General features: G+C 47.1%; 1 protein-coding gene across 1 annotated transcript in view; it reads left to right on the forward strand.

Moving 5' to 3' along the window:
* Npas2 (neuronal PAS domain protein 2) overlaps positions 1 to 11,556 on the forward strand; it is a 175,123-nt gene extending 163,567 nt beyond the window's left edge. Inside the window, exons 17-21 of the mRNA XM_042695555.1 lie at positions 1,160 to 1,357; positions 3,668 to 3,858; positions 4,112 to 4,204; positions 6,936 to 7,107; positions 10,201 to 11,556. Of these exons, the coding sequence (XP_042551489.1) occupies positions 1,160 to 1,357; positions 3,668 to 3,858; positions 4,112 to 4,204; positions 6,936 to 7,107; positions 10,201 to 10,380 (834 nt within the window). The 3' untranslated portion in view covers positions 10,381 to 11,556. The remainder of the gene's footprint in view (positions 1 to 1,159; positions 1,358 to 3,667; positions 3,859 to 4,111; positions 4,205 to 6,935; positions 7,108 to 10,200) is intronic.
* The last annotated feature ends 4,075 nt before the right edge of the window (positions 11,557 to 15,631 follow it).

Consider the following 15,631-nt stretch of genomic DNA (forward strand, 5'->3'; position numbering starts at 1 on the left):
TATGGCCCATACCATGGATTATGCAACCTGGCACCATTAAGACATTATGTGTTCCTTTCCCAAGGGGCTCCCTTATAAGGAGCTGGTAAGCCAACTTGAACCATAAAAAGTATATCAAATGATGTACAGAGCACCTGATGTATACACACTTTCAGTGTCAGAAGTATTCACTTGATTGTGACCTTCATGAAGGCAGTGACAGTGTGTAGCTAACCCACTGCTGGGTCTGCTGCTACATCATGAGCTGTGTCCAGGTAGGTCAAGGAGGGTAAGACATCTGCCCTAGCTAGTGATGGTGGCACATGCCTATAATCCCAGCAAGTTAGGAGGCAGAGATAGGAAGATCAGACCTCTAGCACAAGACCCTATTTAAAGCCTAAAAACAAAACGACTGAAGATGTATCTCGAGTGGAAAATGCTTGCCTAGCAGGCACAGGCTGAGTTCAGTCTCCAAGATTGACAAAAGAAGAAAAAGAATATAAATCTTCCAGGCACAGTGATGATGGACTTATTCCAGCCACTCAGAAGGCAGAGAGCAGGAGGATTGCAGTTAGGAGGCCAGCCCAGGCAAAAGTCAGTGAGACCCTCCATCTCACCTAGCAAATTCGGTGTAGTGGCTTATGCCTTTTGTCCTCCAAAAGCACAAATAGGAAGATCACAATCCAGTGTATAAACATGAGACAGTATTCCAAAAATAGCTAAGGCAAAAAAAAAAAAAGGCTAAAAGTGTGGCTCCAGGGGTGGAGCACCTGCTTGCAAGTGCATGGTCCAGTACTACCATAAAGCAAGGGGAAAAAATGGAAGAAATCTGTGCTCTTGCTGGGCGCTGGTGGCTCACACCTGTAATCCTAGCTACTCAGGAGGCTGAGATCTGAGGATCGCGGTTCAAAGCCAGCCTGGGCAGGAGAGACCGTGAGACTCCTATCTCCAATAAACCACCAGAAAACTGGAAGTGGCGCTGTAGCTCAAGTGGTAGAGTGCTTGCCTTGAGCTGAAGAGCTGAGGGACAGCGCCCAGGCCCACAGTTCAAGTCCCACGACCGACCAAAAAAAAAAAAAAAAGAAATCTGTGCTCTTACTGTAACAGGAAAGACAAAGAAGGCACCTGCCTGTGGGGCACGCATGGCCCCAGCTCACAGGGGCTTCTCTTCTGCTCCCAGATGTTTCTGCAGCAGCCAGCAGTGTCCCTGAGCTTCAGCAGCACCCAGCGGCCCGAGGCTCCACAGCAGCTCCAGCAAAGGCCGGGTGCAGCGGCTCAGCCCCAGCTGGTGGCCAGCTCTCAGCTCGCTGGGCCCATGACCTCGGCCCAAGTCACCAACCAGCACCTGCTCAGAGAACCAAGTGTGCTCTCCACCCAGGTAACACAACCTGCCCCACACTCTGTCCTGGTCACTCCTGTAGTCAGTCTTGAAGCCAGGACATAATTGACCCCCACAGCTGAGAGCTGTGCTGCCCAGCCTGGGGCAGGCTGAGACAGGGTGTGTGCTTTTCTTTATTGTGCAATCGCTTGGAGGGGCCAAGTTGTATTATATTGGGATCCTTCTGGAATCCCTGCTCCTACCATGGATATTGAACTGATCCTGGGAGCAATGAGAACATCCTGGACACTCACTGGTGGTCACGTCCCTCGGTTCATTGTCCCTTACCCCAGGTCCACCTTGCCCACCTGTTACCCTGCTGAGCCCCTCCTGTGCAGCCACTCTCCTGCACTGCGAGTGCTACCCATCTCCCAATGGGACTCTGCTGGTGGTGGATAAGTGCCACTTGAATGGAGTCAAATTATGAAGTCCTGAGCCCCGTGCTCCCAGGAAACCAAAGGACTGAAAGTGGGACGCTGCCTCCCCTTCAACCTTCATATCTACACAGTTCCCGGGGCCCCAGGGAGCTTGGGCTGAGTTCCTATTCACAGAGAAACACACAGGATGAGAAGTGCCCTTGCCCTCATGTGCTCCCGGCATAACAGAGAATCTGGGAACTTAGCCAGATAAGGTTCCCCCCAGATAATGGGGGAAATACAGTTTACCCTCAGTTTTCCTATGAGGTAGGTAACAGGAAAAACCGAGGATAGTCAGGTCCCTTGTATAAATGGGCATGGTAGTGCATGGCATTCATTTCAGCTGCTCAGGAGGCAGAAATAAGAGGATCATGGTTTGAGAACAGCTTGGGCAAAAGTTATCAAGACTTTAAGCCAGTTAGTGGTTCCTGCCTATATCCCTGATAATAAGAAGGTGGAGGCAGGATCGTCTTAATCCAAGACTGGCCTGGGCAAACCTATCTGAAAAGCAACTAACAGTCAAAGGATTGGGGTGTGACTCAAGTGGTAGAACACTTACCTAGCAAGTATTAAGGCCCAAAGTTCAATCCCCAATAGTGAAGAAAAAAGACAATCTTTGCTCAGAGCCTACGTACATCCTCTGTCACATATTTTAAATTGTCTGTAGGTCACGTAACATGCCAGACATGATGCTTTGAAGTGGTTGTTACATTGCTTAGAGAATAATGCCAAGAAAAAAATACTGTACATAACCTCAGCCTAGATAGAGGGTTCAAGAATAAGAATATTAGCTAAGCACTGGTAGCTCATGCCTGCAATCCTAGCTACTCAGGAGGCTGAGGTCTGAGGATCATGGGTCAACACATGCCTGGGCAGGAAAGCTCATGAGACTCTTATCTCCAAAAAGGTGGAAATGGAGCTGTGGCTCTAGTGGCAGAGCACTAGCCTTGAGCACAGAAGCTCAGGGACAGTGCCCCTGCCTTGAATTCAAGCCCCAGATCAGTACCAATAATTATAATAATAATCCATTTTTCCTAATGTTAAGGTTTTTTTTGAAAGTGTAACTGAGTCAAAGAATCATCAAAATGGGTGGGAATAGCAGCATTTGGGAAAAGAAAACCCTAAGGAAGGATTTACACTATACGTTATGGCAAGATTTTGTTTTTAAAAAAGTCTAAAAACTGACACAATGAGCAGTGACAGATAGAAGGGAAACAGACCAGAGCCCAGTCCCTCATTTATTTGTTACTTCACTGGATAAATATTGGAGGCCTATATGGCAACCCCCAAATTCCTAACACTGAGGGAGAGTACTAGATAAAAAGGATTTTTAAAAACTTTGCTCTAAGTGGAAGGAGAGATACAAATGAGTAAAACTCACAAACTATCAAATGATGATGTAAGTTTTGCTGGGCAGAAAATGGGTTGGAGCTTTTTGTGGGTGACCAGGAGAGGACACTTTGAGAAGACAGTATTTAGGCAAAGACTCAATTGAGGGGTGAGAGAATCAGATCTATCAGCATAGTGAAGAACATTCTACATAGGTGGCCTGGCATGTGCAAAGGCCCTGAGGCAGGAATGAGCTTAGTAAGTTGGAGAAACAGCAATGAGGTCCCTATGTCTGAAATGACATTTGTGAAGCAAACACTAGTTGAATTCAGTGCACAATGGTTATGTGTCTCCTAAAAGCCAGAACTATCCAAGGCCCAAGGGACTTCATGAATCTTTGAGGAGCTTACAACAAGAAAGACAGTCAAGACAATCAGTACAGAGTTGGTGCATCCTAAGTTCAAGAAGAGCCGAGGGTGGGTAGAGGAAGGCTGTGGGGAAGTTTCCTGGAGATATGGCCTGGGTTGAATCTAAGTGTTCTCTATCCAATGACATGACACTCCAGGGTCCGAAGCCAATCCGAAGCTCCCAGCTGATACACGGTAGCACCCGCTCTGTGAACAGCCTGACATCCCAGTTCAGCAGCACCTCGGCTGTGCTCCCACCAGGCCTGAGTCTTACCACGCCTGCCTCCGCCTCCCAGGATGCCAGCCAGTGCCAGCCCAGCCCCGACTTCAGCCACGATCGGCAGCTCAGGTGTGGACTGCCCTTCAGCTCACCATTCTGCCTTAGCTCCAGGCAGAATTCAGACTCTCGGGACTCAGCTGTTGATCTCTGCTAAGGAAGTGGCAGAAGAGAGCTCGCTGTCCCCCACCCCACCCCCAATAGTGTTTGATCTGGGGGTGAGAGTCAGCCAGATGGCCAGCCAGGCTGTGTGGAGCTGCCCTGGACACTGGGGCTTCAGTCTGGGTGCTGATCCATAGTCTTCCCATTTCTCTTCTCTCTGAAGGCTGCTACTGAGCCAGCCCATCCAGCCCATGATGCCTGGATCCTGTGATGTAAGACAGCCATTAGAGGTCAGCAGGACTGGGCGGCAAGTCAAGTAAGTGGCCTGGGGTGGTTGGTGGGGGTGGGAAGGTGGAGACTGAGCTAAATGGTCCCAGCCTTTCTCTTTCTCTTTCAAATTATGCTTTAGGGCTTCATGGGCCTGAGCTGGCCGACTCACTGTGGGTCTCTTCTTAAAGACCAGCAAAGTATGCCCCGCAGCCTTTGTGAAGACTTCCCTGTAGGGTTTTGTTTTTTCCCCTCACCATTTACCGTTTTACGCAGATGAAAATTAGTGCGTACTCTCCATGCTTCCAACAGGATCTGCGTGAAGCAATGCTGTCCCTCATTTGCAATTATCTTTGGAGTTATTTGTAAGCCTAAACACCATTGCACCCTGGTGGACAACTCTGGTAAATTTAGTCTTTTTCAACCCCAGCTGTCCATTTTGGCAGACTTTGAGCCCAACCTGCTTGGTGCTTCTGGCCCTATGACCCACGACCATGAGACCCTGCAAATGTGGCTCTCCCACCCAGATGCAGCCTCCTCGCTCTCACTTCCTGTCCTAGCCCATTTTCTGCTGCTATCACGGGATGCCACTGACTGTGTAACTTATAAAGCAGGAAGGTTTATATATATTCTAGAGCACCGGAAGTATAAAAACAGCACTTCACATCTGCTCATGTCCAGCAAGAGCCTGGTGCTGCTCACATGACAGATGACATCACATGGAGAGAGCTGGCACCTGCCTAGGTCTCTACACACACACACACACACACACACACACACACACACACACACGCTGCTAACATGACAGATGACATCACACAGAGAGAGAGAGCTGGTACCTGCCTAGGTCTCTACACACACACACACACACACACACACACACACACACACACGCTGCTAACATGACAGATGACATCACATGGAGAGAGAGAGCTGGTACCTGCCTAGGTCTCTACACACACACACACACACACACACACGCTGCTAACATGACAGATGACATCACACGGAGAGAGAGAGAGCTGGTACCTGCCTAGGTCTCCACACATACACACACACACACACACACACACACGCTGCTAACATGACAGATGACATCACATGGAGAGAGAGAGAGCTGGTACCTGCCTAGGTCTCTACACATACACACACACGCACACACACGCACACACACACACACACACACACACACTGCTCACATGACAGATGACATCACATGGAGAGAGAGAGCTGGTACCTGCCTAGGTCTCTACACACACACACACACACACACACACACCCCTCAAGGCAAGCTCATGTCCACACACACACACACACACACACCTACCTCTCTCTCCCTCTCAAGGCAAGCTCATGTCCAGCAAGGGCCTGGTGCTACTCACATGACAGATGGCATCACATGGACAGAGAGAGCTGGTACCTACCTAGGTCTCTACACACACACACACACACACACACACACACACACACACACCCTACCTCAAGGCAAGTGTGGAGCCCCAAACCCACATACACACACACACACACACACACCCTACCTCAAGGCAAGTGTGGAGCCCCAAACCCACACACACACACACACACACACACACACACACCCTACCTCAAGGCAAGTGTGGAGCCCCAAACCCCCCCCCCCCCACACACACACCCTACCTCAAGGCAAGTGTGGAGCCCCAAACCCACTGCAGATAACCTCACTGAAGAAATTCTCTCTCTAAAAATCTAAAGCCAGGTAGACTTCTCTGTCCTGTCTTCTAACATCCATTTCTGACCCATAATCCTCCACACCTTTCCTTCATGGTCTTCCTGCATTCCTTGTCCATGGGCCATTATCATCAACATCTGTCATTTCTAAGATTATGGTAAAATATATATACTATGATGTGTACCATTTTAATGATTTTTGTAAGTACATCATTCAGTGGCATTAAGTGCATCCACACTGCTGCACCACTGTCTCTACCATCCATTTCCAGAACTGCCTTGTCTTCCCACGCTGAACCTCTCCCTGTTTAACCATCAGCCCTCCACTCCTGCTGCCCCTGGCAACCCTTGCTCCATTTTCTGTTTCTCTGTCACTTGGAATATTCTAGATTCCTCATATAGCATTTGTCCCCGGGTGACTGCCATTTATTTCACTTAGTGTGGTGGCTTCAAGGTTCACTCCTGTTGTAACTGTGTCAAAATGTCTTTCTTTTTAAGAGTGAATGACACTACATTCTGTGAATATATTCTTTATTTTTTATCCATTCTATCAATGGGCACTTGGCCTCTTTCCACTTTTTGGCTTCTGAATAACATTTCTGTGAGTGTACAAGTATTGTTCACTAATTTTGCTTCTTTTACGTATATATTCAGAAAGGGAATTACTGCATCATATGTTAGTTTCATGTTTAATTTTTTGAGGGATCTCTGTGCTGTTTTCCACAGAGTTCACTCCATTTTACATTTCTACCAGCATTGCATACAAGCTTACTGTCTCCACATCATTTTTAACAAGTGTTTTATATATTTTAGAATATATATAACACAGTATTTAAGTGGAGCTATCAGATTCTTTTGAAGAGACTATATATTGTGAGTGTTGACACCTCATCAGCTATATAACTTGCAAAGATTTTCCCTGTCCCACAGGCTGCTTTTTGAAAACCACCTTGGATACGCCCTTTGATGTTTTTTATGTACAACTGATCTCCTTTGTGGCCAGCGCTTTAGTATCCTCTCACTGCCTCTTTCTTAGAAGATCTGTTTTCTCCTTCCCACATGAAACTAAACAGGTATTCGCAGAGCCAGGCCGTGTTTCCTAGCCCAGACTCGCACGCCACCAGCAGCAGCGCCGCGACCCCCGTTCTGCTGATGGGGCAAGCCGTGCTTCACCCCAGCTTCCCTGCCTCCCAGCCGTCACCCCTGCAGGCACAGGCTCAGCAGCAGACGCCACACTACCTACAGGTGGGCACCAGGGCCCAGGGGGACCTACACAGGTTTAGACGCAGAGAACAGGGTGGATTATCCTACACATTCCACATCAGATAGGCTTTCTCTTGTTTTCAAGATTGTCCTGTCTTTGATAGGAGAGGAAAGCTCCAGAAAGATTCCCATTTTTAGCTTTTAATGCTTAAAGCTTATAAAGTCCATGTATGTGTAACACTCAAATTAAGGATAAGCTGTTATGCCTCAAAGGGGTATCTGCTAACATGCCCCCCGTTTTTTTTTCGTCGATCATGGGGCTTGAACTCTGGGCCTGAGTGCTGTCCCTCAGCTCTTCAGCTCAGGGCAAGTGCTCTACCACTTGAGCTACAGTGCCACTTCCAGTTTTCTGGTAGTTTATTGGAGATAAGAGTTTCACAGACTTTCCTGCCTGGGCTGGCTTTGAACCTCGATCCTCAGATCTAAACCTCCTGAGTAGCTAGGATTACAGGTGTGAGCCACTGGCGCCCGGCTACATGGCCCCTTTTTTGTGCTAATCCTGCAGGTTAAGCTCAGAGCCTGGATGCTTTTCCTTAGCTGTTTCACTTAAAGCTGGCACTGTACCACTTGAGCTCTACATCCACCTACAGCTTTTTGCTGGTTTGCCAGTTAACTAGAGATAAGAGTGTTGTAGACTTTCCTCCCTGGGCTGATTTCAAGCAGCAGTCCTCTTAGTCTCTCGAGTAGATAGGAATATAGACATAAACCACTGGCTGCTTGCCACGATGGCCCCTTTTAAAGGAAATTTTTACCAATTACACATTGTGATATGCCCATATTTTTGGTGCAAAAGTCAGACATTATTTGTTGAACATGTCTGTACACTTATAATTTTATACAAAGATGTACACAAAAGTAAAATTAAATCATACTGAGTTAAAGATCTAGTGGACTGGGCTGGGAAGGTGGCTCAGTGGTAGAGTGCTTGCCTTGTATGCATGAGGCCCTGGGTTCAATTCCTCAGCACGATATAAGCAGAAAAGCCGGAAGTGGCTCTGTGGCTGGAGTGGTAGAGTGCTAGCCTTGAGCTGAAGAGCTGAGGGACAGTGCCCAGGCCCAGAGTTCAGGCCCCAAGACCGGAAAAAAAAAAAAAAAAAAAAAGATTTGATTTAAAAAAAAAAAAAAAGGTCTAATGGACTGCCTTATTAAACATGAAAATTGTGAGATGGGGCCTCTTAGCACACTGCCATGCAGTCATAATTCAGAAATGACTTTCAGCAAATGTGAAACACACTGGGAGGAGGAGGGGTCATTAGCAGTGGGCTATGGGCTTGGACAGGCAGGGTCAGGGCGCACGCTGAGGTCCTCCATGGCTCTGGTTTCCACACATGTGGCCAGTCTTGCCCTGTCCTGTGCAACTCCCCCCCCACCCCCCTTCAAGGACAGCCCACTTACCCTGCTTGGTATCTTCAATCAGAGGCTGCCATACCATGGCAGCAACATCTTTGAGGGTTGTGGGGCAGAGATGAAGGTCTGAGTTGTAATTTCATTCCAAAGCTGCCAAACAATCTGTGAATTCTGAAACCTCCCTAAACCCATGCCTAGTGGTGTCCACTAATTTGGCTTTGCAGAGCTTGCTAGCTCTCTAGGCACAAAGTGATTTGGGGTAAGAATGATGAGGAAGAGGACAGGCGGGTGTGGGAGGGGGAACATGAACACTTTCCAAACTTCTGCTACAGCAGCAGCATGCAGGGTCAGGATACAAACAGCTCTTTGGCCTGGTGGTTTACTACAGCACAGGCTCTGTGTTAGTGGGGGCTACTGGGTGTCGGGGGGAGGGGCTGATTCATGGGAGAAAGGATTTGGAGAGAAGGAAGGCTCAGAGGCCTCCACTGCAGAGTTTGGCCTGTCAAGGAAATCCCCACTTGAATGTGGGTGAAGGAGGAGTAGAGATAACAAGGTGGCAGATCAGCAGCATAAACTCACACAAGGGCAGGTACCAGGGTCCTTGACAGCCTTATAGGCAGAGCAGAAAGGCTGGGTTACTTGGACATAGAAGAGTGGAAATGAGATTGAAGCTTCTGAAGTTCAAACTTGAACTTTGGACACTTGCTAGTAGAGGGTGGTGAATGGGAGTGTTATAAGTCAGGGAACAGCAACCCTGCGGGCAAGCATGTCAGAATGTGTGCATCCTGCCTCTCTGCCATCTGCCCTTGGCCTTGGTCTCCATCCTTCACAAACACAGTGGGCCATGTGGATCGTGCACATGTATAAGAGACCATTTCCTGCAGCTTCAGCCTCAGGCCCATTACACCAGAAGGAAGCCCTGAGTTCTAGTTAACAGCTTGTTTCAGAATTGTTTCAGAATGCCTACAGTTGCTTCAGATGCCATTCACAGCCTCCAGAATGCTACCTGAGCCACCCCTCCCATGAAACAACACACACACACACACTCCCCAGGTTTGAAAACAGTTTCTGTGCCAGCTCTCTCTTTTCTACCCCCACCAAGAGTTTTGTTATTGTTGTTACTGTTTGTTTGTGGGGTGGAGGGGTGGGGTGGGGCTGGTACTCAGGCTTGAACTTAGGCCCTGGGCACTGTCCCTGATTTCTGCTCAAGACTAGCTATTCTACTACTTGAGCCTCAGCTCCACTTCCAGCTTTTTGGTGGTTAATTGAAGATAAGAATCTCAGACTTACCTGCCTGGGCTGATTTTGAATCATGATCCTCAGATCTCAGTCTCCTGAATAGCTAGGATTATAGATGTGAGTCACTGGTAGCATCCAGATCCCCAAAGACTATTATAGTGGCCTTAAAAACAGAGATAGGCTGGCCACTCACACCTGCTCTGATCCTTCCTTCCTTCCTTTCTTTTTTGTCAGTTGTGAAGCTTGAACTTGGGGCCTGGGAGCTGTCCCTGAGCTCTTTGCCTCAAGGCTAGTGCTCTACTACTTTGAGCCACAGCGCCACTTTCAGTTTTCTGGTAGTTAAGAGGAGATAGGAGTCTCACAGACTTTCCTGCCCGGGCTGGCGTTGAACTGTAATCCTCAGATCTCAGCCTCCTGAGTAGCTAGGATTACAGGTATGATGTGCCACCAGTACTCAGCTCTGATCTCATTTTCTTTTCTCTGGTCCAGGCATCGGCTTCTCTGCACAGTGAGCCCCCAGACTCTCTTCTTCTTTCCACTTACTCCCAGCAACCAGGGACCCTGGGCTATGCCTCACCACCTGCACAGCCACAACAGCAGCCCCCTCGTCCACCCCGCAGGGTCAACCGGCTCTCTGAGTCCTCAGGCTTGCAGCCACCACCCCGGTAGTGGCCTGGTACTGGAGTGGAAACACAATCAGCTTTAACCAAGGGACCAGAAAGTGGCTGGCCATGAGGAGAGGGACAGAAGCCACTTGCTTCTGTGTACTCTAAATTTCAGAACACCTGGATGGTGGTCACTTCTGGAGGGTGAAGAAAGAACAAGAAGACTGGCTATGATTCCTGGACATCAGGGTTCTCTGCCACCCTTTACAGCCATGCTGGACAGGAAGCGTGAAGTCACTGTTCCTCAGTTTACCTGTGGTGATAGTGCTTTTCAAGGCACCCCCAGAGAGCCCACAGGTTATTCTACCCAGGCCTTCAGTCTCTTGGTCATCTTTCCTTTGCATTCAAGGACTGAGTCAGAGATTATTGGAAAGAGAGAGAATAAAGAGATTATTTTTCATTATTTTTAAATGATTGGTTTTGTTTTAATTTGCACAGATGCAGAGCAAATAACTATAGGTACTTTCTGTTTTTTAAAATAATAATAATAATGTCTCCCGCTTCACTTGGAGACCACAGTAACAAACAATAGCCCACGAACCAGCCCACGAAGCTGGTCTTTAAAAAAGCTGCAGACCTGCATCCTTGGCCTAAACCTTAGTGGATTTACGCTCTTCAGCCCATTTCCCACTAGTGGTGATCGTCCCCTCCAGCATATAACACTGGACTATTTCCTCTTCACTTTATCAATTGCAACTACCAAGGGGGCTCCAAAGCTAAGCACAAATATGTACCTAATGTTCCAGAATTCCACAAAGAAGTCTAATCCTATGAGGGCAGAGTTTCACAAGCCAAGCAGCCTAGAAAGGGGCCATCTCTAAGGATGCTGTACCACGTGCTGGCCTGCGTGTTTAGAGGCTGCATCCTTTGACAGATCTTTCACAATCATTCCCAAGGATTGGATTTTGTTTCAAAATGCACTTTGACTTTTTTTGTATGTTTTGTTATGTTGAGATGTTTCTAAAGAAAAGATTTTATGTAATTATAAGACAGAGTGTAGTGAATTGTACAGCTGTTGTAAAAATGACCTATTTCTATATATAAAAACTGTATGGATTATGTGTAAATTATTTTGTAATGGAGAAGCCAGTTCCTTTCCCAAATACATACAAAAGTATAAAAGTTTCCTTGTGTTTTTCTGTGAGTGGACCTTTTGTAATAAATTAACAGATTTGTACAATTTCCTCTGTCCCTTGTTATGTATCTTTACATGAATCTTTCCAGTAGGAAACATTTCTTCTTATATTTCAAAGATGTTTTAAGGGTAATCAGAAATTTAGAAACAATGTGTATTAGTCAACTTGCCATTGCTGTGAAAAAGTTTGAGCTAATCAACTTATTTTGATGCATAGTTTCAGAGATTTCAATCCGTGGTTCTTAGTCCTGTTGCTTTGGGGCCATACATCATAGTGGAACTATTTCACCTCACAGTAACCAGGAAGCAAGGAGAGAGACAGGAAGGAGTCAGAGCAATCCTCAGTGATCTAACCTATTTCTAGTAGGTCCTACCTCCTAAAGGTTCTACCACTTAGCTGGGCGCCTGTGGCTCACGCCACTACAGTCCTAGCTACTCAAGACACTGAGATCTGAGGATCGAGGTTCAAAGCCAGCCTGGGCAGGAAAATCTGTGAGACTTATCTCCAATTAACCACCAGATAGGAAGTGGCACTGTGGTTCAAGTGGTAGAGTGCTCACCTTGAGCTGAAGAGCTAAGGGACAGTGCCCAGGCCCAGAGTTTAAGCCCCACCACCACCATCACCACCACCAACAACAAAAAAAAGGTTCCACCACTTCAACTGCACCTCCAGCTCCCTGAACCAAGCCTTTAACACATTGGCCCTGGGGTGGGGGTGGGGGCTATTCAAGAGCCAAATAAAGCATGATAAATGTAAGTCATACAATAAATCAGGTGATGGAGCCAAGCTTTTTTTTTTTTTTTTTTTGGTCGTGGGGCTTGAACTCTGCAGCTCTTCAGCTCTGAGTGTTCTACCACTTGAGCCACAGCACTACTTCCTGAAGCCAAGCTTTTATTGGGCAGCAATGTGGGCACTATTTTTGTTATATTAAATTTTGTACCAAGAAAAGACAGCAAAACAAAAACAGCAAAAAGCTCCAGGACACAACCCAACCTAACCCAGGAAGATGACTGAGACCACCTTTGCCAAGTCACTCATTACCCAGAATTAAACTCACCCAGGTACAGTTTATGGGTCTCGCTGCCAGCATTAAGTTGCCAGTGATACAAGCAGGTAAGATGTGTGCTTGGGGTGAGAGTGTGGAAAAATACAGCAGCAGCATCCCTGAGGTTTCTTCCAGCTACAGATAGCCACCCTCTAACAAACAAGAGGGTGATCTGGTATACTATGTTTGAGAATTACCAAGATGGTGGGTCCTTTTCCATAAGTGAGAAGGAGCTGAATTCCTTTATTATTCCATTACTTCAACTCTATGCTTTCACCCACTGCGGCGAACGCCTTCTCGGCCAGCGAGGAAGAACGATCACCACACCAGGAGTCTTCTCAGATCACACTTTATTGGAGAGCCTTTTAGTTGAAGGGAGAGCTTGAGCGCAAAAGAGTGAGCAAGGAAATACAGCCGCTTATATAGGGTTTGGAACACGGGTCGCTTCAGGATTGGCTGTCCGCCTTTTGCCGTCACCAGGTGCCACGGGATTGGCTCAGGATTTACGATGGTGGTGCATGCGCAAAGCTAGGGACCCGCAGTCCCGCCAAGCACTGCCTAATGTGGAGTTGTTTACCTCTAAGCTGAAAGGAAGTGGGCGCCATCTTGTAATGGCGTTTGTCCCAGCTCCCTGCAGTTCCCCCTTTTTGTTTTGGCAACAGGTAAGAGTAGAGGTCGGGCCTCTGCCTCAAAAAGAGGACCTTGCACTGGCCTTCGCCTGGGGGGCGCCTTCCCCAGTGACGACCAGGCCCGTCCGATGCCTTTTTTGCAGAGGTGGGATCTTGGGCATCAACCCACTTGCAGCCCAACGTGCTCTTCTTGAGAGGAAAATTCTTCTCAAGTGCAGTGCACTTGCCTTGCACCCTGTTCCAAGTTATCAGTCACATACCCGTCCCGGTGCAATGGGATCCCCAGATCCCTCGGGGTGCTAGGGCTATGCGAAATGATAAGGCTTAATGACCTCTCAGGGCCGACAGCCAAATTTGGGGTGAGGATCCACTCTCCAAGGCGGCTAATGCTTGCGAAATAACAACTTTGTCCCTACTGGTTTGGGCTCGAAGGCGACAGACCAACCATAGGCAGACCACGCATCCGCCCAAGCAGCAAGCTAAAAATAAACCCCACCCCCACCCATTCCTTGAACCAGGAAACAGCGGAGGAAATCCAGGACTGGAGCCCCTCCACAAATCCGGGATCCATTCGCGTGGAATTGACAGTCACAATGGCAATCCGCAGCTTCTCCAGCATCTCATCAAACTCGCCAGTCCAATTACCTAAAAGATAACTGCTGTTTGAGATAAGAGCAGGATGCCTGGAGAAAGGGCAGATGCATTTTTAACCAAATGGAAGCACAAGCTCCCGTTTAGGGAAATGGATCGATTTTCTCTGATGGGCGCTTCTTCCACATCCAGTGTGAGGTACGGGAGATCCATGGTTTTGTTAGTACTAAATAACCTTGGAAAAAGGCGGGCATCGTGCCTAACTGGCATCGGCCTCGGGAACACCGATAGGATCCCCCATCGTAGCTCTCCTTGACTGTGATAGGTCTTGACCATCAGTAATATTATCACGCTCAACGCCTTCTTGATCATCCTGTTTTTCGTCCTGAGTTTCCTTGACCAATCTTGTTAGCCGAGTTGGGACCCAATGTGGTGTTTCTTGATCCTGTGGAAAAACACAAACAGCTCCCCTGGATCTCGTAATAGCCGGATCCGGTCCATACCATTTGTTATCAATGACATCCTTCCACATAACCATGTCTTTATTGTCTGTAGAGTCTCTTGTCACATGCCGGTCTGCTGCAGACTGGTCTTTATCATTTAAAATTAAAAAATTGAGGGTAAAGAGCGCAAGGGAAAGTCTTTCCCTGGGGGACGCTGACTCAGCAATTCCCCCTTTTTGTTTTTGAAGCATTTCTTTTATGCTTCTATTGGCTCTTTCCACTATACCTTGTCCTTGAGGATTATAAGGCAACCCGGTAGTGTGGGCAAGTTGCAGTTGTGCACAAAAGGCACGAAAACCCTGGGAAGTATAAGCAGGGCGATTATCTGTCTTAAGTCTAAGGGGCTTTCCCCAAGCTGCCCAAGCTTCCAAGCAGTGTATTTTAACGTGAGACACCTTTTCTCCTGCCAAAGGTGTGGCATGAATGACACCAGAAAAGGTGTCCACAGACACATGTAAATATTTTAACTTTCCAAATTCTGTCAAATGAGTAACATCCATTTGCCACAAGGCGTTTGGTCTCAACCCCCTGGGGTTTACCCCCACATGGGGAGGATGAAGAAAGGTAACACAAGATTTACAGGCTTTAACAATTTCCCTAGCTACATGTCTGGGCAAATTATATCTTTTTCTAAGGGTATTTGCAGGCACATGATACAACCTATGAAAATCCTCTGCCAATTTTACAGGATCAGCAGCGACCAGAGCCACAGCCCGAGTTGCTCGATCCACTAAGTCATTACACTTTGCCATTGGGCCCGGCAACATAGAGTGAGCACAAATATGTCCAATATAAAAAGGGTGTTTTCTGTCTAAAATAAGGGATTGAATCTGTAGCAAAACATTAGAAATTGTACTAGCCTGTTTAATTGAAGCAGCAACTTCAAGGGAAGCAACAGCATTTACTACATATAGTGAATCAGAAAATAAATTAATAGGTTGATCAAATCTTTTAAAAACTTCAAGCACAATTAAACATTCAACAGCCTGTGGGACGTTTGGCCGAAAATTAAAGACCACCGGCTGTCGGCGTCCTTGAACAAGGAAGGCACCTTGTCCAGATTTTGATCCATCCGTAAAAATGGTTAAAGCATCAGCCAAGGGTTTCTTTGAAGTAACAACAGGAAAATATATTAAATCTTTTTTAACTATGGCAAGCAAAGGATGTTTAGGATAATGATTATCAATAATATTGGGGAATGAGCAAACAAGAATCGCCCACATATCCACTGTAGCGGCCAAAATCTCAACTTGCTCACGGGTATATGGAATGATTAATTTATCTGGGATCTTTGCAAAGTGCATCAAACAATACTTTATGCCCAAAAGTGCTTGTTTAGCCACTAATTCAG

The sequence above is a fragment of the Dipodomys spectabilis genome, unplaced genomic scaffold (assembly GCF_019054845.1).
Source record: "Dipodomys spectabilis isolate Male_0828 unplaced genomic scaffold, ASM1905484v1 ptg000187l, whole genome shotgun sequence".
NCBI lineage: Eukaryota > Metazoa > Chordata > Mammalia > Rodentia > Heteromyidae > Dipodomys > Dipodomys spectabilis.